Raw genomic sequence first — 24,116 nt, 5'->3', positions numbered from 1 at the left:
TGAGTTAAAGCAACAATTAAAATAGGACGAAGGAAGTAAGTTAAGTAACTTTGTTATTATAATAATGATAAAAAATAATTATTTTAATGTGAAAAAATATGATATTGCGGGCATTATTCATTGATGGTATTTGAAAATTTTCTCCTCTTGCACCTACTAACTTAGAATTATTAATTATAGGATGGGGATGTTTTATCCAATAATTTAGCAAGAAGTGCGACTTTTTGGATGCCAATGCATGTTATGAGCATTAAATACTAGGCTACATAGTACTAGTAGAAAATAACTGTCACTGTCACAGTCACAGATGTGGTGCAACATATTAGACTGTTCCTTTTTTAACTAGAGGTTCAGGTTCAAATTTTGAATATAGAAACAACTTTGGTAAGAAGGAGATTGGACTTCAATGCGAGTATCGAATATCAAATTTGAAGTGATAAAAGACTTTCCAAAAGAGAAAATAAACCACTTACCGACAGTAGCAGATTCAAAAGTAGTGACGCCACTGTTGGCCATGTTACCAACATTCAATGATCCTGTAATAACAGTTTGTCCCATTCCATCTCCTAAAAACACCAAATTCCTCTTCGCCATAGGAACCCTAACAATCTCATCATACAACCCCGCCTTGATCCATATGACAAATCTCTCAGAAACCAAGTTGTTAGGCGCTGCATTCACCGCATCCTGCACCGTCCTATACTCACAATTTCCTGCCTTGCAAACCATCACATTCGGCTTCAAATTCGATGGCACTCCTCCCTTCACATCCATTCTGATAATGTCCAAATATAAAATTTTGTTTCAAGTGATCAAAACCAGACAAATAAATTAAAACAATTGAATAAAACTTTTTTACATACCTGGTCCCTGTAACACCTTCCCAAAATCCTTGACGTTCAGTTTTAGGCGGACTCCATGATCCGATTTGATTCCCATGAATATCAAAATTGATTATCATCCCCAAAGTATTGCTGGTAAACCCAATCAATGACTCCATTAACACTATAGTTTGTATAACTCGTGAGGTGTCATTCACCTTCTGTAAACCGGCGGAGCAGCCATGTTGATACCCTAAGGCTGCGCTCATCCATGCGCGAGCGTCCTTAATTTCGCCTCTTGGCAATGCATCATTAGCCGTCTGTTTAAATCTGTATTCTGAAAAAGCGAGTCCCTCCACACAATTTACCGCGGCAACGGTAACATTTACGTTTCCAGAAGAAGCTTTTTGTATATCCTTCACCAAGGCCTGGGCCTTGGTGAGTTTATGCGAGGAGCGAGCTAATGCTGAATAGATTATTTGAAGGGTTGAGAGATTTGAAGGAAAGTGATAATGGAAAGAAGCCTCGCATTTTGATGGATCATGTGAGACTTTACAGGCTTCTCGAATTTCAGGCGGCAAATGGTGGTGATGATCATCAATGGCGTGAGAGAGGGAGAATAATAAGAAGAGGATTGCCAGAGAGAAATTACCAGATGCCATTGAATTGCATTAGCTAATTTGGTTTGTTGAAGTTGTTATTGTGCATGGTATATATATATGGATGAATGGTTGAAAAAGAAGTGTCTGACCAGTGTGAAAGGGAGGGGCTTCGGGTGATCAATGGTGAGAAATGTGAGGATAGGGTTCTGTTGAGGTTTTGGGGTGCAGTGGTAGAGAGATCATTCAATTTCTTTATCATACTAAAATAGCTTAATTATATTTATTTCTTACAGTAAAAGTTATGTCAAATTAATAAATATATTTTACTATAACTTTAAGGGGTCGTTTGGTAGAGTGTATTAAGAAAAATATTATATGTATTAGTCTTGTGTATTACTAATATCTTGTTTGGTACTCTTTTTCAACTTATGTATAACTAATGTTGCATTAGTTATACACTCTCTATTGTGTATTAAAGTCTGCATTGCTAATATCATGGATTTTTAGGTATTAGCAATGCAATGATTTTAATGCATAAATTAACATGATAAAAGATCCAATTGCCCCTCAAAAGTTTTTTTCACATTTTTTTCATATAAAAATGGAGGGTATCTTTGTAAATAATATTTTTAATGCAATACATACTATTTTTAATGCATCAAACCAAACAATGCATTAAAATAATCTATGTATAATTAATGCAAGCATAACTAATACATACATTGCTAATGCAAGTAATACTAATACACTTTATTTAACATTATTCTTATACACTCTACCAAACCACCCCTCAATTTTACACTTTACTAGTTTTACAAGTAAAATTTGGGAATCAATTGAGTTGGTTGACTATTCTAACCACAAAAAGAAGTAAACTTAAATTAATTTAATGAAGAAATATTTTTGTGATCTTCCTAATACTTTCTTTCTTCATTTCTGTTTATTCATTATTTTAGAAATAGATTTTCATTTTATTTGTCACTTTTAACATATTAGAAAAAAATAATTTAAAAATTATATTTTATCTTTAGCATTAATTCACTCCAAAACATAATAATAAATATCAATTAATAAGAATAATGTGATAAAATAAATAAAATTATGTCAATTATTATTTTATTAATGAGTGTGTCAAATTCAAATATGACGTAAAAGTGAACGGGAGTAAATTATAAGCAATGAATAAGACTACCACTACTATATACATGAAAAATTAAATCAATTGGAGAGTGGGGCGCCGCAAGACTTGGAAAGAGTATCACGGGATTGAGTACGATAGTCACAACTCACTAGACTTTCCACATCTTTTTTTTCTTCTTTTTTTTTTTTAGGTGTCGGTAGTAATAAATGAGATCTTACCAAGGGAAGGATTTTCTTAAGTTTTTTCCTTGACTATCGAACAATGCTTCAAGGATTTTCTTCTTTTATATATATAATATATATATAAAACTACGTATTAAATGATGACATGCGAAGATTGAAGACAGATCAGACATGATACGGGGGCAAAGGTAGGGGTGACCGGACGGATCCACAGACACGATTTAATGGCTCATGTGATGCTTAAGTGAGCCTGAATTTGAGTCTCACTCTTAACACATTTTTTTTTACTAAGCTAAGAGAGCACCCATAATTTTAAAAACCTAGATTCGCCACATATTCCCTGAAGATCTGAAGTTGCAATCCCTATTGGTTCGATTTCAGAGTTACAAGGCCGGGAACATTCAGATGACTGTTTTTATGTAGCTGTGTAACCAACTCTCAAATCACTTTGCTTCTTACTTTTATGGTATCGTTGAATAGCCACACTGGAGAACAGACTTAGCCCAATTAATTATTTTTATATTGTTAATTGATTCATTGTTATTTATTTTGAGTCAAACTAATCAATACACATAAAATAAAACAAATGGAATATTAGTTATGCATAGATATAACTGACATGCAGCATTTTGTATCAAAAAACAAACGCTATATAAGTAGTACGCAATTTTACATACGCAGTAAATTTTGTTATACATCAAACCATATATAAGTAATGCATAATTCTTAGAGATAGATCATATTCAAACCAAAACAACCCCTAAGTGAATGGATATGTTAGGGGCAAGAATAGAAATGTAGATATAAAGTAGCATTACATGTCAAAGAATGCAACTCTTGGCTGCCTAGTTTTGCACTTCAAGAAAAGCTCTGAAAATTCCAAGGGAGTAGTATCCAGTATCAGCATTTATGTTAAAAATTCCGGGAGATTATATGCTTATCTCCAGTACTTTCGAATCCATAGTTTTCAAAGGGCAAACGTCACATAATTTACTCAATACTTTGAGTGCCAACTTCTTGGAACAATCTGCCAAAATGAGCTCTCTGAGTGTGTTGAAATGCTACAAACAGTAATCCAACTTCCATCTGCTGAAACCAACCTTTTGTCCTCTTAAGATACTACTGCTTCTGTATTCCATGTGTCACCAATCAATGTGCCAACCCTCTCTCCTTTAATGGCTTTAGCAATGTTACCTGTTTTATTGAGATTAAAAACGACAACTGCAAAATGAAAAATAAGATTGGATGAGTCAATTTGTAAGTTGATTTAAAAGGGAAAGGCTCGCCAATGACACCTCCAGAGTCATCCTGAAAATGATAAAAGGAATCCAAAGGCTGAAAGCCTCGTACCTGGAATGTTATTCTCTTGGCACAAAGTAATTGCAGTAAGGTCCATCACTGAGAGCTCTTTTGAAATTACATCATGGTAAGTCAGGTTATCCTGAAGACGAGCATCAGGATTATGCTTAGGGTTATCATCATAGACTCCATCAACGTTTGTTGCCTTCAACACCACCTCAGCATTAACTGCAATGCATTCAAAATTTGATTGGTGAGAAACAAAAAAAGAAAGAGACGTGCACTCTCATATATGTTTCAGTAGCAGAGCACCATTTGTCTCAAAGACCAAATCATCACTTGGATGAGAATCATTTGGGGACAAACAATTCAATCATGTTCCAATGTTTGTGCGTGACATGTTTCATTTAATGGAGATAAATATTACTCCCTCTGTTTCAACAAGAATGACCCCCTTTCTTTTTTAGTCTGTAATCTGTTTAAAAAAGAATGACCTCTTTCTTTTTTCTGATAACATTTTAATTTCAGCTTTCCACGTGACATGTTTAAGGCCTCAAGATTAAAGGGCAATTTTGTACATATGACATAGCTTTAATTTAGGACCAAAACATTCAAAAGTCTTCTTTATTTTCTTGAACTTCGTGCCAAGTCAAACTAGGTCACTCTTTTTGAAACGGAGGGAGTTAGTAAACATAAGTGTTGAAGTGTGCATCAATAAACTTGGTATATTCTTAGCCAAATAGCTTCACACGAGCAATGAAGAATTTCAACATAAACAACTACCCTTCAGTCTCAAACAAGTTGGGATCGACCATATGAACCTCACCGATCATATTTCTCTATTTACACTCAACTCATTTATTTCATCATGCCACCAAATAAAAATAAAGTGAAAAAAACTAAGTTAAATATATATTAAATAATGGTAATAACAATAATATTAAAAGTTCTCTATATTTTTATCGGCATCTAAATCTATAATAAGATCAAAATACTCCTGCGACAGCAATAAATTCAAAATCAAAGTACTAACAAGACTAAAACCTATTCTCAATGGGTAGATACTACCTATATGGATCTTTTTCTTCCGTTGTGGTTTATCTTTCCCTAAGTCTGCATTGATTTCAAGAAATTGTAGGTCGCTTGAGACAACTTTCTTCCATGTAATTTTAGGTTTACTTAATATCCTTTTAACATCATCACCCACCATACTTTCACACCTACAAAGAGGTGCATCAGTAGGTCTATGCAGGACATGACTAAACCATCTCAAGCAACTATCTCAGTTTATCCTAATGCATGCTACTTGCACCTTCTATCTAATGTGGTCATTTTTAATCTTATCTAATCTTGTATGGATGCACATCCATCTTTAGCATCTGCAACTCTCTAATACTCGTCTTTTGGATATTTTGGACTTTAGAGGCCCAGCATTCACTGCCATAAACATTGTCGGACATATAACTGTTCCGTAGAACTTACCTTTCACTTTGGTAGGCATTCTTCTATTACATAACACCCTGGGTAATACTTCTTCCTTTCAACATGATCCATGAATGATTTTAAGAAAATTACCAACCCACCTCTGAAGGAACTTTAGTCATTATCCACTCCATTATGTACTTCTAAAATATAGGACAGTTTAAGGCGTATAGTGACCTTGTAACATTTTCTTCTTAGTTTTGTTTTCTCTTTAATCCAATTTAGGAAGGAAGAAAGATATTTTGCAGAATCCACTTTAATTTGCAAGTATGTCAAAGTTCCATGCATGTAGAGCATCTGAATCAGGAAGAAGTAGAACTCACTCTCTGCACAACGCAGAGCTGCAGCAGTGTCTGTCGTGAAGAAGGGATTTCCAGTTCCTGCTGCAAAAATTACTACTCTCCCTTTCTCAAGATGCCTAACAGCCCTTCTACGGATATATGGTTCAGCAACTTCTGACATTCTAAATGCAGTTTGGACTCTTGTGGGGATTCCAATGCTCTCCATTGTAGCTTGTAAGAATATTGCATTCATTACAGTTGCCAACATCCTGAAAGTTAAGTGATAAAACTTTAATTAATAGTAGTCCCAAAGTGATCTCTCTCCCATGCATCTTCAGCACACGCTGATAAATCAAAGGACAGATTAAACAACATGTGATACCATCATTCAAACTCAGGCAAAGATGAGGGTTTCAATCTGACCAACTTAAAGAACTGATCTTGTCATTCCAGAAGAGCTGTATTAAACAAAAGCTTTGTTTTCAAGTATATCGGCCTGGAGGTCTGCAGGCCCTAGCAATGCAAATATTGGTTTGAATTAAATTACAAGGAAAACATTTGGATTGAAAACAAGATTTGTACCACCAGGTTCTGCAGAATCTCAGGCTCATATAATTTTAAAAAAAGCATTTGTATCCCATTAGATATCAAGAAAAAACAAAATGCATTTGACAAAATATAGATTCTGCTTATATCAGGCATAACCTACTTAGATTGAAACTGACATCTATAAAAAAATAAATTGATCTTGTTTTATGTTCTAATCAGTTCTAATGCTACCTGTCCTCACTATAATATGAATTTAATCTTGGCTAAGAGATATAATTCTAAAACGATTGCCAGATATCCGCACTAGGGGCATCCTATACAGCTCAGATAGTTTAGAGTACAGCTTAGCTCCCCAGTTTTAACTTTTAATAGCATTCAGTTGCAAGTAAATGTCCGAGTAACTAGGACTTTGTAGTTTGTATAGATCATATTGAAGTAAAATAAGAAAAGAATATGACTTGTGTGATACAGTTAATTCAAGGGTTATCTTGTCCTGTCTTTACATAACTTCAGCTTTCAAAAACCATCAAAATCCTCTTTGGAATTTGGCCAATAACTTTGAAGCCTCTGCACGTAGCAAGTATTTGATACACAATCACTGTTAAAAGCTGCCAAACATTTCTTTCTTAGCATCTTTGATCTCCAAATCTTCATCTATTCAGGTACGTGCTTAATTCCTTTCAGCACCTTTTCATAATTTTAGTCACCAACACCAAAGCCTTAAAAAGAAAAAGGGGTCCTAGAAACCCCATTCTGATTTGTTTAACCACTAGTTGATGTAGGAGAAAAACAACCAAGTCTGTCCAACATCAACATCTTTTATGGAAATACCGAAATAGGAAATAGGAACCCATCAAAACTCTTCCTACCACCCTTTGCTTCCTCAAGTACATTTTCTGAAAGCTATCAAAGAATGTGTACCTAATCACATCTTTAAGTTCGAGGCATGCTTGTCTAAAGCATGCTAAATTGCACAAACAACACTACAAAATATTACCCAGTCCACTACTTCCTGCGCAACACAGAAATACAATAGCAAACATACCCAATATAATCAGCAGAAGAACGTTCCAGTCCACTACTTCCTGCCCAGGAGGATCCACGAAAAATATTACCTCCACCAACAACTATTGCAACCTGCCACATTGCTAGTACAACTGAGAATCTATGAAAAAACTGGATAAGATTGTCATCAAGGAGGAGCTCTTAGTAGTATTATACTGATTTAATCATGACATACGATTGAAAAGAAGTTTGAATGATAAATATGAAAATTAACAATGGAACATCAAATGAACAGGGAATAATCTAGTCTACTACCTCCTGCCCAATAGGATCCACCAAAAATATTACATCCACTAACAACTATGATAGACCTACGCAGTTGCTAGAAGAATTGAGAAATCTATGAAAAAACATACCCAGATTACCATCAATGAGCTCATAGCAGTATTTACTGATTAAATCATGACATAAGATTGGAAACAAGAAGTTAGAATAGCAAATAATAAATATGAAGATCAACAAATGGTTCATATGTTGAATCACATAAACAATTTGCAAATTCTGTTGGACACGAGAAAGATTCATTGCTATAGAATTTTAACGAAATGACTACAATAATTTTAGTTCAATTTCCCCAAAACAATCTTGAGCACTGCCAAGTAGGAAATTTGGGTAAATATTGACTTCAGATAGCTCAAGAAATGAAAATGTACAAATTATTGCAATAAGAATCCCAAGGTTAATGCTCCAACCAGACCATGAATTATAGAGAAAATAATAATAAATCGAAGGTCTAAGTATCCTTCAAAATAGGGATCAGAAAGATAGATAATAAAGAAAAAGTTTATAAAACAAAGCCAAACCCTTCAGATGATGCACCACCTTCATATAATATAAGAATAGGATCTTTAGGAAAGAAGTATTTGATTTATTAAAAAACTTACCTCAATGCCAAGTCGAGTGACAGCTGCCACCTCCCTCGCAATGGCCATTGTGATCTGTATAACAACATGAAAGCTTTAAAAAAGATCAGAAATCTAGAAAGAAAGAAAAACAGAACAACACAGCGGGCATGGACATATGTGAGCAGTTCTACTATTCTGACCTTTGGATCAATGTTTTGTGCTTGATCTCCTGCTAGTGCCTCACCACTAACTTTAAGCAGTACCCTACGCCATCTATATGATGGTTTAGATGTTCCATTATTTGTCATCGTGACACCAAAAGGAGCTATGGGAGATAAATCAGGTTGCCTATCACAGAACGCAGACAACACAAGGAAGCTGATATTAGGAACACACAACTTCATGCAAAGCAAGCACAAATAACTAAATGCCAACAGAGATAAGTGGTTTAATAGTATGTTATAACAGGTTATTGTTAGGGACTTTTAAGTTATATCTAAAGTGACACTGCATGACACACATTAGTTAGAATGGAAGTTAATATTTTTAAGAGTATCAAGGTCTTACTAAAAAATATCAATAGCATGACAAGATAAAATAACTAAAAGTGGAAGGACGTAAAACATTTTTGGTATTGCTACTAAAGCATTCAATCCAAGGTAAATAGGATAAACTCCACTTGTTGCAACCAGTGAAACATTTACTCCGTGAATGAAAAAAGAAAGGTCAAATAACTAGCCTATTCGGCGAAAAGTATATAACATCTAAGCTTATTAGCTGACTGAATAGAATGAATGACTCCCATCTGTTGCACTTAGGCTGCTAAATTTATGAAATTTTACTCTTACTTTCAAGTATTAAGTAAAAGGTTTGTCAAGTCCTTCTAAATCAGATGCAAAAACTGTTGTGCTAGTGTTCAACAACTCACACCTCTCCCCAGTTCAATCTGTTCGTCTCACCTCAGGTTGACGAACCCACAAAAGTATTAACGAATAACCTTTTCACTATAAGTTAGTAGAGTTAAGAGTGAAAATTTATCAATGCATTTTGAATACTCAAGGACGGTATTCCACCTCTCAACTTGTACAAGTTGAATTGCTTAAAATAAAATTCAATTCCATACAACTAATACATTTCATCACACACCATATGACCATCATCAGCTAAACTGAAAACAAAACCTTTCCGACACTACTGACTTGCTCAAGTAAACGTAACTTAACATTCATTATCAACATACAACAGTCCTGTCACAATAATTGAATTGTACAAACAGCCAAAAGATTTTGTAGAATCTTAAGCTACTTTCACCACAATCAACTAAATATTAATTTCAATTAGGGGAATCTACACAATTGTAAGAGAACAGTAAACCTAGGTCTCGACTGTAAGAGAAAAATACCTGCCGTTCATGTGTTCTGGAGATTGTCCAATGTGAGAGGAGCAACACTTGACTAGGGCCAAAGAAGGATCAAGTTTCAAGTGGTGGTACAAGGGTTTGAAGTAACAGAGAGACGGTGAACTGATAGCATTGAAAGAGGAAATGGGGCGGCAAAAGGATGTAGAGATAGCCATGGAAAAGGGAAACTATAATTCCACTTCCTTCTTATTTCCCTTGTTCTACAAGACGGCACTGTTCTATCTGGATAATGTTAAATGTTTGGGGTTTTGAAACATATCTCGACTCCCGACGAAAATATCACTTGCTGCATTGCTAACGACCGAAAAGGAAGAAAAAAAAAAGTTTGAGTTGCATTAAAATTTGCATCAATTTCGTAAATGGTCACCCAAGTTTAAAAAATTCCCTTGAAAGATCATTTATGTTTCACTTAGAAGTTAGAACCAAAATATGACTTAACTATCATTATTTTCCTCCAAATATACTTAATACTTAAAAAGTTTCACCATCTCCTAGTTGGCATGTCATGTCATTGTAGCCTTTTTTTTAAAAAAAAAAATAGACTTATTTAATTCATCAAACTCATTTAATTAAAATAATGATCTTATTATTTTCTAAAAAGTATATGTATTAGTTTATTAAGAAGAAATTTTCATGCTTAAGAATCTTTTATCATAATTAATTTTTTATTTTTTTTATGCGATGAGGAATAGTTTTTTAAAACTTACTATAATGTCATCAATTTTGAATACTTATAAACACATATATTCAAAAAATATTGATATATAAATCACTCATGAATGTCAACTTTCATCAATTAATCATATATTATACAATGGATCAATAATATTAAAGGTCGATTAACTATTAAAAAGGGGGAAAATGACAAAGATACCCCGAACTATCGTAAATGGTATGCAGATACCCTTCATCATACTTTTGGGACATTAGTGTCCCTGCCGTCCAAAAATTAGAGCATATATACCCTTTATACTAATGGACATACGTATCATAATCTTATCTACCGACTCAATATTTATTAAATATTGAATTGATGGATAAAATTGTGTCACGTGTCCCTATTTAGTCTTCCGTTAGAGTGAAGGGCATATATGCTCTAATTTTTGGATGGCACGGACACCAATGCTTCAAAAGTATGACGGAGGGTATCTACATACCATTTATGATAGTTCGGGGCATAATTGTCTTTTTTCCCATTAAAAAATAATTAATTGGGTACTTTGAAATCTATCTTACAATATCTTTTTTTGAAAAGAAAATAGAAAGTGAATAATATTTATATTAGAAAATAAAATTTTGATCTTTATTTAATAATATATTAATCTCATATAATATGTATATTATTGAATTAAAATAGGCAATTCAATCTCATATATATATATCGGTGTTTAAAAATTGTACGATAAGTTAAAACATAATATAATATAGCAATAAAAGAATAAAAATTAAAAAAAATTAAATAATAATTTTCTCTTTCTTACCAACTTTTTTGTCAACGTTAAAAATTTATTTGAATGCTTTTATGAAAAAAATTGCTTAAAATTTTCAAATAATTTACTTAGGGATTTTGAAAATTACCAAGTATTAATTGCACACAAACCTTTTTTCATTGAATTTTGTTTGGTAAAAAAATATAAAGGAATTAGTTTTTAATTTTTTTTTTATAATCTTCATAAATTCTCATGTAATTTATATATTTGTTTTGTAGAGACATAAGTTTGATGAATTAAATAGGTCTATTATATTTTTAAATGATGATTTAATAATATGACATGTCAACTCGAATAGAATGAGACTTTTGAGATATTTGGTATCTATTTTTTTTGGATAAAAAATAGTAATAATATTATTCACGTTCTATTTTTTTTCAAGAAAAAAATATTGTAAGCATGAATTTCAAAATACACAATTAATTTTTGTAATAGTTAATTGACATTTAATATTATTGATTCATTATAAAATTTATGACTAATTGATATAAGGTAGCATTCATGAGTGATTTGTATATCGATATTTTTTTGAATGTATATGTTTATAAGTATTCAAATTGATGATATTATAGTACATTTTAAAAACGTATTCTTCATAACATAAAAAAAAAATTATAATAAAAGATTCTTAAGTATGAAGATTTATTCTTAATAAACTAATATCTTTTTAAAAAAACTAATATGATCATTATTTTAGTTAAATGGGTTTAATGAATCAAATTAGTCTATTATTAAAAAAAAAGACTTTAATGACATGACATGTCAACTAGGAGAGAGTGAGACTTTTGAAGTGTCAAGTATATTTGGAGGAAAATAGTAATAGTTGAGTGATTTTTTGGTCCTAAATGAAACATAAATGATATTTTAAGGCAACTCTCTAAACTTGGGTGACCATTTAGGAAATTGACTCTTAAATTTTTATCGGCATTTTTGAAATTTGAAAAAAGTACATGATTTGTTTTAAAGTGAAAAATGATGTTTAAAAATCAAAATTGTTTTTTATGACTGTTTGGCCTTGACATTGTGAAATTTGAAAAGATAAGTTTTTATTTTTAAAGTGAAAATGATATTTGAAAATTACAATTTTATTTGGTCATCAATATAATTAGAGTTGCTTTTTATTTTTTGTGAATAGTTTAAAGTGAGAATTTTCACAATTAAATGATTATTTCAAATTCGTAATTTGAAAATGGAAAAAATTAGATAAAATATCAATTGGGTCAAAATTTATAACCTAAAATAATCAAATAATTATTTATTACTTAAACTGGCCAAAATATATTATTATATTGCTTGAAGTTGTAACGATCTATTCTGTTATTACTGAAAATATATGTGGTAGCGGTATACAAATCTCATTCGCCATAGGGTTAGGATACATGAGTGCACTAGTTATGCATTAAGCTTGTAAAATTACCCCTATCACAAAGTAAGTTGAGGTCACATTTGTTTGCACTTAGTGGGGGTCTGAATTTTAATCATTCAGATTCGCCTCATTAAGTGTGTTTGTTTTTTAGGATTGAATCTTAATTATTTAGATTCAGTTCATTATTCAGATCTGTAACACAGTCTTAACACCATTAAGACTCAAAAATAAGACTTCTATTTTAATTCAACTACATCACAACAAGTCATAAAAGTCACATTGTTTTCTTATTTAATTAATGTTAAGTACATGATTACCGTTATAATTTTCTTTATTCTTATTAACTTAATATACACCTTTTACTTTCATAAATTAATCAATATATTTGAATTGATAAGCACTCTCATGGTACAATATTTAGCACGGTTCCAGAAAATAAGAAAGTATACTATTTGATCGATAACAATAACAAATGTCTATTATAAAATAAAATATTTTCATAAACAATATATTAGTACTCTATATAAACTATTTTACATTCCATTATATTAGATTCTCAAAGTTTTTGAGTTCAAAGAATAGTCATATTAATGATATAACTTAATGTTAAATTCTTAAAAGATAAATCATATTACCTTGTTACAATAAAAATATTCAAAATATTATTTTTTATATAAAAAAAATGATTTTACTAAAATGAGGGTTTTATAATATTTTATTGAGCGTTTAATTACATATGCACATTTAGATATTAAAAACAAACTGTCCTAATAATTCAGTGTTCAGATTCAGAGACATCATCTTAATATTCAGATGTGTATTCAGATTTATACATCTAGATCTTAATGCACATCTTAATATTCAGATGTGTATTCAGATTCAGACATGAAACAAATGAGGCATGAGAGTATCCTTATCCATTTAGTTCCGAGCTTAAGTTTAAATCAAGGTCAACTCCAAACGATCATATCTCTCAACATATAATGATTTAGGTGGTCCATGACGTATCAAAATTGTTAATTATAGTATATTTGGATAGTATACATATGAGAATATTTAAATATAGTATGATTAAATAGTTTAGATATGAGAATATTCCCTAATCCCTTTAATTAGACAATTAGGAGATTGTGTAATATTTTATTATCTTCTTTCCTTATTTACATTATGTGTAACAACTATTTATTACCATCAACTTGGGAGAATGATCAATCAATTCAATTCACAGTCTCTCTTCTTCTTATTAATTTAACTTCTCATGATATCAGAGCCACTGATTTTTTAAGTACATTACAAAGTACTTAAAAGTACATTACACCATCTTTTTCTTTATAAGATAAAAAGTCCATTACATCCTTGAATTGACAGTGATATACACGGTTACATGAAAGATGACTAAGTGTAGAAAGTTCTCTTTGAGCAAGAGAAAGTGTCATATTAACCCAAAATTTAAAGGATAAAAGATTGAGATTTAACTTTTGAAAGAATTTGAAACTAATTTTTTTAAAGTTGAAATCAACAGAAAAACAATAGCAAACATACCCAATATAAGCAGATGAACGATCCAATCCACTACTTCCTGTCTATGAGGATCCACGAAAAATATTACTTCCACCAACAATTATTGCAACCTGCCATATTGCTAGAACAACTGAGCATCTATGAAACAACTGGATAAGATTGCCATCAAGGAGTTCATAGTAGTGTTATACTGATTTAATCATGACATACGGTTGAAAAGAAAAAGTTTTGATTGACATTTGATGAACATGGAATAATCTAGTCTGCTGCCTTCTGGTCAAGAGGATCCACCGAAAACATTACCTCCACTAACGACTATGAAAGACCATTTCAAGTGAATTTTTTTTGTGATTAAGAGTTACTTACTTAAAATGGCCAATCGATTTATTTTATTGCTTGAAGTTGTAATGATTTATTCCGTTGTTATTGAAAATATATGTGGTAACGGTATACTAATCTCATTCGTCATAGGGTTAGGATACATGAGCGCATTAGTTATGAAGTAAGGTCAATGTCCCTATCAAGTAAGTTGAAAGTATCCTTATCGATTCAGTTTCAAGCTTAAGTTTAAACTAAGGTCAACTTCAAACGACCATATCTCTCAGTCTATAATGATTTAGGTGGCCCATGACGTATCAAATTTGTTAATTATAATATATTTGGATAGTATAGATATGAGAGTATTTAAATATAGTATGATTAGGGTTCTTCATGGTTATAGTTATAAAACTAAACCGAACCGCAATCCAACCAAACCGATTAAAAAAACTAATATTTGGTATGATTTTGTTAGGTTAGGTTTTAAATTTTGAAAAATCGATATTATTTGGTTTGATTTTGGTTTTACAAAAACTTAACCGCAAAAATAACCAAACCTAACCAAGAAGTTATATATATAAATTTTACAATTATTTATAAATAAAATATAAGTATTTTGATAAATTTTAATCAACCTAAGTCTTTAATTTTACTATTTTCTGAAGCCCAACACTTAAATTTTTTGCCCAACTATTAAAATCTTAAGTCTAAATCCCTCAATATTCATTACTTTAAAGATCACACTTTCTTGTTCTTTATAAAATTTTCTAACGCAACATTGAATAATTTAAAACTCAAGCTAAAGAAGATGGTAATTGATTAGTTTTGACTATGAAATATTGATTGTTTTTTTAGAAGTAATTTCTCAATATTTTAAGGTGTAATTTTATTGAAAAGTCTATTGATAAGATGTTGAGATCTCCAAAATATTGAACCAATGTCATGACCCAGGGGTATCCCCTAGATGTAACACGGCGTACTCAACCCCGGAGGGGTTTCATACAAGCCCTTAGCATATCATAAACATAAAGTCATAGATATGATGCATAATTAAAACTTTTTACAATCAAAGTCTTTTCATAAAACCATATGGAAGTCTAGACATTATCTCAAAAAGCCATCTATAACAATTGAATATTAATAAGGATCTAAGCCCTTTACAACATAGTCTCAAAGGAAAAGTAGAAGAAACTAGAAATGAACAACTTTCGTCCTCGAACCATGAGGACTCACCAAAAGCGTGGAGAATAGTCAATCCAAGCTTTGATCAAGAAGAAAGCACACCTCAACAATCGGGACCTACACTTATAGAAAAATGTAGAAAATATGGGTTAGTACAAAATTGCACTAAGTATGTGAAACGACCCCAAAATATGCCCGAAAATGTGCTTCGGAAACACCTATAATTGTAATTTCCATATATCTCAAAATCCGTGCATGATTTCGGAAATTCGACTTCATATTCTTATTCAGGGGGTCAAATTGAGTGGGAAATGGGTCTAACCCGAATTTTAGAGCAACCGTATCAAAATTCGAAAATCGCAAAAAAATGCAATTTGGAGGGTCAACTTTAAAGGGGCATATCTCTTAGCACGCAAGGAACTGGAAGGGCCACAACCTATTAAATTAAAGCCCTTTGAGTTAGCTTTCCAAAGCACTTGGTTTCACCTCATTCCGAGTTAGGATGAGGGAGTTATGACCATTTTCGTAAAACCTGTCTGGGCAGAATTGCAAATTCCAGTAAGCTGTTTTTTTTTTAAGCCTCATTTTTTAGGCTAAGTGTTGGGACGTTTTCTTTTATAAAAAGGGGATATATACCATACTTAGTCATATTTTTTTTCTAACTTCAAAACACTCAAAAAACACTCTCTAAGCCCTCTCCAAAATTCCACCAAGATCTTCAACCAAATTCAAACATCTCAAGCTCTAATTTCGGATTCAAGACTCAATCTCAAGCTTCAATTCTCCATTCCAATCTTCATCAAGGATTCTCCAAAGTTGAGGTATGTGGGTTTGATTGTGGAAACCTTCCTTTCCACAAGTCCAACCATTTATCCTCTATTACTACTTCAAGTTTATGGGTCCTTATGGTTATTTATAAACTCTTGAAGTATGGAACTACTACTACACACCCTATTATGGTCTATTTTGCATATTATCATGAAATGAAATTATTATGTGATGTTTATGATTTTATTTACATGAACAATAGCCCACCATGTGTTTGATAAAATGCTCATTTATAGAATTCTTGGGAAATGGAAGGTCCAATGTACGTCCTATGAGTCGGATGGTTATATAATTACTGAAATGACGATGAAATGGACACATGTATATGATTTTCTCTATATAAGTGTTGTGAGTCGACCAAGCCTAGCTCGGGGGGTGTAGGCCCGGGTAACCGTATCGAGGGGTTGGTACCTTGGTTGCCTAGTACGGGGGGTAGTAGGCCCGTATAACCATATCGAGGGGTTTGTACCTTGGTCCCTAGCTCGGGGGGTGGTAGGCCCGAGTAACCATATTGAGGGGTTTGTACCTCTTTCGCCTCTCCAAGGGGGTGGTAGGCCTTGGAAATACTATATTGATGGTCACTCGCCACACATGTCCTACGTCCCACTAAATATGATTTTTATGTAAGCATCATTATACATATCATTTCATTAATATGCTATCTATCGAGTATGATTATGCATTTTTCCTATGATGTCCATCTATTGTAGCATTGCATTGCATCCCATATACTTAGTACATTCAAAAGTACTAATGCATAATATATGCCTACATGATGTCACCATGTAGGGACCAGAGCACCGCTTGACCATCCTCCTCCGCGTGGCTAATACGATTTTCTATCGAGGTTATTGGTGAGTCTTCCATTCTGGGGACGTTGCTTATGATCTTTTGCTATGTATAAGACTTTTCCTTTTTTTTTTTGTTATGTATTAACTATGAGGGTGAGCCCGATAGTTTGTCTTGGCCCCCGCTAAGTACCCATGTTTAGAGGTGGTGTTGGACAAGTTGTGTATTATGCTTGAGCTTGACTCATCTATGATATTTATGTATCATTCTGTTTTTTTTTTTTGCTCCCTTAGTCCCGATTTCCCCCTTGATTATGCTTATCGCTTATGGTCATTTTAATTGCTTTCGCGACCAAGGATGTGTAATGATACGCTATGAGGCTTGTTTGGGGTTCCTTCAGGTTCCCCATTCGCCGGTCACGTCTAGGCCCTAGGCTTGGGTCGTGACAGTATGATAGTCATGCATAAAATCCTTGAAAACATGCCAAAAAGGGACATTTAGTTAAAACCATGCATTTTATCAAGTTTAAGAGTCATTATGCACAATAGTGTAAATACATAAGTCAAATCAATTCATAAGCAACCCGAAGCTTTCCTTGTGCAATGCATAGACAAGTTCCCATAATCCTATCTAATACTAAGTATCACTTTTAGGCCACCATAATCATACATATCATACCTTGTCCTCATTCATAGCCAATGCTCATAAACAAGGAAACATTCATGTTCATTAACTTATAACAAGGAAAGTCACTCATAGCAACAATCCATATCATACATGCATAAATTCATATACCTTCATAGCATAATAAAATCACACCATAACCATTTTCCAAAGCCTACTTGTGCAATGCATAAGTGAAGTCTCATACCCCCACTCACATTAAGTAGAACTCATTGAGAAGTCATAAGTATAGTTCATGTTCATGTTCTTGTCATATCCATATTCTTGTCATGTAGGGAAAATAGTCTTAACCGACATAGACCATGTGAGCTACATGGAATCCGGTGTCATGTCCCACACCGAAAAGAGATGTCCTACTTGCCTAAGGTAGAACTAAATGTATTAGCTTTTAGGTGGATCCACTAGCTAAAGACCTATGTGGGCACATAGTTATGGGATAGAGAGATTGCTTCTAGAAACCCCAAACCTATTGTATTGACGGGGGAGCTTCCATCTCATGAGATTATCTTTAGAGAACCCGACCTTTTGAAATGACGGGATGGCCTCTACCTCATATTCCATATCCACTCGGTGCTAAGCATTATTTCCCAAAATTATACGTTTAATCTTTGAATCAAATTTACATGCATGAAGGAGTATCTTACCCTCCATCCAACACAACCCATAAACTAGCTCATAGATTCAATAGGTCAGAATGGACTTTCAACCTTAGAACCATCATTAATGTGTGAGGAGAACTTTCACATTATATTCATATTGTGTTCATGAGAATAGCGTTTCAATCAACACAACAATATTATCATAGTCATAATAATTCATGCATAATAATGTGTAAGGGTATAGGGGAGAATGACCTTTCAATCAATACCACAATTACACCATAATCATAGAATCTTCATTCTCAAATTAAACCTTGAAGCACATGCATAATTCTCACATTCATGTACAATTCTCATAATTCACCCTTCAAGGATCATAAATCACATTCAACCTAACATCTAGAATTTCTACGTTAGATATGGGTAATAATATAATTCAATCAATTAAATTAATCTAAACAAGATCCATTTACATGCTTCTAAAATCAATCACCCACATCAAGATCACAATTTTGCAATAAAGGGAATCCATGGGTTCTTGGAGGAATTTCACCATAATTCAACCATAAAACATCAATTCAATCATAACCAACATAATTAAACCATTAAAAACATTTTTAAAGGGAATCCATGCTACTTGAATTAAAACCCTACATTTTGGGGAAATTGTAAGATTTGAAATCAAGTTTTGAAGGGGTTCCATGTGTGGAATCTACCCGTGGATGAAAACTACCATACCTTGATGATTAATCTTCAAAGAATTTGATTAAAACCCCTTGATTTCTTCCAGCCCAAGCTTCAATTTTACTCTTCTTCTTTTTTGGTTTTTAGAGAGAGAAATATTGTAAGGAGGATGAACTTTTGATTTTGATTTGGGTCTTTGAGAGAATGATTTAGTTTTAGGTATTTAATTACTTAACATACCTTATATAATTATTGAAAAGTAATATAAAATATACCCATTTTAATTGGACTAAATAAAATAAAAATTACAAAATCGTCCCTCACCTAAGTGGACAACCCCATGCCTAAGGCAAAGTCCACCAGGGGATTCACGGGCAGTGGACTGCTCCACGTGTCGTGGTCCCTCACGTGGACTTGTGCCTTTGGCTTTTGTATCTAAGGCATTGTCCACGAGGGCTCCCACGAGTCGTGGAAGCTTCCACATGCCGCGGACCCCATCGTGGACTGCCTCTTGCCCAAAATGGCTTAGGCAGTGTTCACGAGAGGGGATTCACGAGCAGTAGAGTCTACCACCTTCCGTGAACCCTCAAGTGAACTGCCTTCTTGCCCAAAAACGGCTAAGGCAGTGTTCACGAGGGCTTCTAAGGGAAGTGAAAGCCTTCACACTCCGTGAAGCCTCACGTGAACAATGCCTTTTGCCCATACGACTAAGGCAAAGTTCAAGAGTGCTTGTACGGGCAGTGATGCCTTTCACCTTCCTTCAACCATCATTTGAACTTATACTTAGTCAAATTTTGGAGTCTAATTTAGGGTCCTCCTCAAGGACCCTTGGTTGGTCCTTGGGGGATCGTACATTGACGTTTAGCCCCTAAAAACATTTATTCTAAGTAAAGGGAGTTATTTTACAACTCTAAACCACACATAAAATTTTAAAACTCTTACGTAAGGCTCTAGTTTCACCTACTAATTTTCTAGGTGTTACAACCAACTTTATGCTATTGACAATGAATTTTTTTAGTTTCTAAAACTTGGTACATTGGATGAATCACTTTGTTCGTGTAATAGCTTATTTGTGAATTATTCATGTACTAAGTATTTTTCTCTATCGAGATGCGTATGTCCTCAACAAACTTATTACTTTCGAATCGTAAAAAACAGAAAATCTAACCAAACCGAACCAAACCGACGGTTATTTTTTTTATTTGATTTGGCTTAGTTTAGAAATTTAAAAACCGATTTAAATTGGTTTATTTTTGCTTTTAACTAATAACCGATCCAAACTTAATCATGAACACCCCTAAGTATGATTAAATAATCTTGATTTGAGAATATTCTCTAATCTCTTTAATTAGGCAGTTAGGAGATTGTGTATATTTTATTAACTTTTTGCCTTATTTACATTATCTGTAACGACTATTTAATCTCACCAACTTGAGAGAATGATCAATCAATTCAATTCATTGTATCTATTCTTATTCTTCTCTTTACAATTTCTCATGGTATCGGAGCCACTATTTTTTTAACCCTCGCTCTGAATGTTCTTCTATTTCAATAATAAAAACGAAAAATAATAGAGTGATTGATAAACTGGTTGTAAAATCAACCATATTAGAAAACTATCGAGTCTTATCTCTTTCTTTTTCCAGAATTTTTGACCAAGATAACCTATTATTTAAATCAATTTACAACAATAATACTTTTTTAAAAAAAACTTTACAAAACTAGTATAAACGTTGTTGACAGTAACATATTAGGCCATATTTTATTTCTACTAGGCAACGGACAAAAACTAACGGGGGACGGCGTTAAAGTAGAGATACGTTAATAATAGTAACATTTTAGAATTTAAGTGGGAATACGTTACTACTAGTAACGTTTTAGAATTATTATACTAAAACATTGTCGTTTTGATCCTTCTATCTTAAATCCAATTTACCCATTTTACCCAATTTCAATTTAACAGTACTTTCCTCACCCTACCCTAAACTCAATTTCAATTCAATATTTCATCCCCTCACGAAGAGAACATATGCACGACGTCCGTTTTCGATTCTCCCGTTAGTGTTGCCGGAAAAAGAGATTCACAATTCTTTCAGTGCCAAAAGTATTTCGAGGTAATTTCTTTGTTCAAGGTTTAATTTTTCTGTACAAAGGAATTGAATTGAATAGTTAGTAGGATTCTATCTTGTATAAATTGAAGAACCCACTAACCAGCCCATGAAATTGGATTCCAACATAAGATTTTATCTGGTTATTTGTATTGTTTGATTTGATTTAAGGACTCCTTTCATGGCCAGTGAACGAAATTGTTAATTAAAGTTGTAATAAAACTTTATGTCTATCCTCGTTCCATAACTCGAGTTCTATTGTTGCTTAGTGTAGTCTAAGATGATTTGTCTTATATTAGTACCCTTCTAATTAAAGAGGATGGCCTTGAACTTTTAAATGTGTTTTGTTAACTTTACCATCACTTTTGAAGTGTGCTGCCAAGAAAAAGTTACATAATAATTCGGGCTAACATTTAAGTTTACTTTCATGTGTATTCCATAGACATGCTAACAATCATTTTGGCACATTCGCTATATATGAATCCAATCACTTCTGTGATTATTTCACCACCCCAATACAATGCAACCATCACGTTATCTTGAAAATTAGCCATCAAAAAATTTACACACAAAAATAAAATATGCATTATAATTATTAAAAATATATTTTTATAAATATGTTACAACATATTGACAAGTCATATCTATTAAAATTTTGTGAATATTGTATCAACAATGGGGAACATAAGCAGAAGCTTTGTAGAAAAATGTTGGAATGTGCTAAACATTTACACAAACCATTTCTTATAATAATCTGTGGTCAATTGTAAAGGGAACACTTTAGCATTTTGTTGTTACTGTCAGTCACGTTTTAAAGTTCAAATGTAACTTATAGTAACATTTTATTGATAGATCAAATCAACAAGACTACGTTTCTGTAGACATGATTCGATATAATCATTACTCAGAGTAACATTTTAATTTTAAAACGTGACACACATAACGACTTTAACATCACATTTCATACAGAGATTCTTAAAAGACAAACATGTGATTTGATTCGACAGAATCATTACTTGAAGTAACGTTTACCTTTAAAACGTGCTTCTTGATAACGTATTTGGTATAGAGATTCTCATGTGGCAGAGTTGTAGAGACTCGTTACCGACGATAACATTTTAAGCCTAAAATATTACTATCAGTAACGTATTTTTCCATTGATTTTTTAAAAATGAAACATAACATAATACGTTACTACCAACAATGTTTATACTAGTTTGGTAAAATTTCGATCATTTTGGTGAATTGATTCAACTAATAGATTATTTTGGTCAACTCTTCCTTTTTCCATTACTTCTTTTTGTGACAAAACAAAAGAGCTCATAATTTTTTACCAAACTAAGCCATTATTTAAATCAATTCACCAAATTAATACGTTATAATTTTTTTTTACAAAACTAGTATAAACGTATTTCTCAGTAACGTTTTAGAATATTTTTATTTTAAAAATTCAACAGAATAAAAATTGATGGAGTTGGCGACATTAAATGAATAAACGTTACTATGAGTTACATTTTAGCCCAATACGTAACCTAGGCCCAAGTCTATTATTTGTCGAGCCACTCAAATAAACAACGTCGTTTTCAATACCTCAATTATTTGTCACCCCAATTTCAAATTCATTTACCTAAAACCCTTATGCTACCAACGATTCAAGAAATTTCCATCCCTTACAACTCCATTTTCAATTCTTGCGATTTCTAGAGGGCTTAGTATAGTGGCGGATCAATCATTTTTTTTTGGGAACATGCATAAGTACCCCCCCAGCCTATGCCCGAAATCCCAGAGACACACCTAACATTTACTAAGGTCCTATTACCCCCCGAACTTATTTTATATGTAATATTGTACCCCTTTTTGGCCTACGTGGCACTATCTTGTGGGCCCAACGCATGTTGACAAAATTTTCAAGGATAATGCCATGTAGGCCAAAAAGGGGTAGAATATTATAGATAAATTAAGTACAGGGGGGTAATAGGACCTTAGTAAAGGTTAATTGTGTCTCTGAGATTTCGGGTATAGGCTGGGGGTACTTATGCATTTTCCCTTTTTTTTTGCAAATGACTGTTTAGTACTCAGTAATGTAATGGTTTCTAGCTGTCTTGTAATTTTATATTTTTCAGAGGACGTGCAGTAGTATATAGTTTGGAATAGAGTATTTTTTATTTGTTTGATGTATGTTTTTTCCTTATAAAATAGTAGAAGAAATGTTTGGATTTTAGAATTCCTATCTTCTCGTATTTATATCGTTTTTGTTTTGTAGAATACTTCTAAATAGATTCAATCAAATAACTTTGATTCTTGTATGTCGGGTTTATATTTAGAAGATTCATGTATGTTGTAAAGTGAACATTGAAAAAGAATCTTTTCTAGAAAATCAGTTGCACGAGTAATGAGTAATTTTTCCCTCTCAGAAACTTGGTAATGTTTATACCATCCTCATGCGTTAATTGACCATAAGGCGCAGAATCAAAAGGTGACCATTTACATCCCTGTTCGTAGGCAAGGAAAATGTGGTGTTTCTGGTATGAGGGCACGTGCTATTGAGAGAGGACGAGTTCATATTGAATTGGACAAAGTAGCCTCAAAAGATAATCAAACAACTTGTGATATTGGTTCTACTTCAAGGGGCCCACACTTAGGAATTCAATCTTGTAGCATCTGGTATGACATCAACCAATAAGTATTGAGGGATCCAAGTCTTTCGTCGCTTGAGAATGTCTTTGGTAGTTATCAGCCTCAACATTTTAAGAATGTCTCAAATTTTACCTCATCGCCTGTGCCAATGCCCATGGAAACCCCTGATGCCATGAATAATTTAGAGGACTCCAACCGTGATGTAGAAGGTAATGAGTTGGAT

The 24,116-nt window shown here is 32.9% G+C and overlaps 2 protein-coding genes across 3 annotated transcripts in view; both read right to left on the bottom strand.

The window, feature by feature from the left end:
- Positions 1-24,116, bottom strand: part of LOC125859444 (probable pectinesterase/pectinesterase inhibitor 51) — a 578,280-nt gene that overhangs the window by 848 nt on the left and 553,316 nt on the right. For both annotated transcript variants that reach the window (XM_049539199.1, XM_049539198.1), the window contains exons 2-3: positions 864-1,496; positions 474-775 (exon numbers count right to left, since the gene is read on the bottom strand). In XM_049539199.1, coding sequence (XP_049395156.1) covers positions 474-775; positions 864-1,483 — 922 coding nt within the window. In that variant the 5' untranslated portion in view covers positions 1,484-1,496. The remainder of the gene's footprint in view (positions 1-473; positions 776-863; positions 1,497-24,116) is intronic.
- The window catches only part of LOC125859461 (uncharacterized), an 819,298-nt gene continuing 798,555 nt past the window's right edge, over positions 3,374-24,116 (bottom strand). Inside the window, exons 2-8 of the mRNA XM_049539232.1 lie at positions 9,670-9,852; positions 8,468-8,615; positions 8,307-8,360; positions 7,403-7,494; positions 5,851-6,077; positions 4,097-4,273; positions 3,374-3,967 (exon numbers count right to left, since the gene is read on the bottom strand). Of these exons, the coding sequence (XP_049395189.1) occupies positions 3,858-3,967; positions 4,097-4,273; positions 5,851-6,077; positions 7,403-7,494; positions 8,307-8,360; positions 8,468-8,615; positions 9,670-9,842 (981 nt within the window). The 5' untranslated portion in view covers positions 9,843-9,852 and the 3' untranslated portion in view covers positions 3,374-3,857. The remainder of the gene's footprint in view (positions 3,968-4,096; positions 4,274-5,850; positions 6,078-7,402; positions 7,495-8,306; positions 8,361-8,467; positions 8,616-9,669; positions 9,853-24,116) is intronic.

This window comes from Solanum stenotomum, chromosome 3 (assembly GCF_019186545.1).
Source record: "Solanum stenotomum isolate F172 chromosome 3, ASM1918654v1, whole genome shotgun sequence".
NCBI lineage: Eukaryota > Viridiplantae > Streptophyta > Magnoliopsida > Solanales > Solanaceae > Solanum > Solanum stenotomum.
This window is presented reverse-complemented; position numbering and strand designations above follow the sequence as displayed.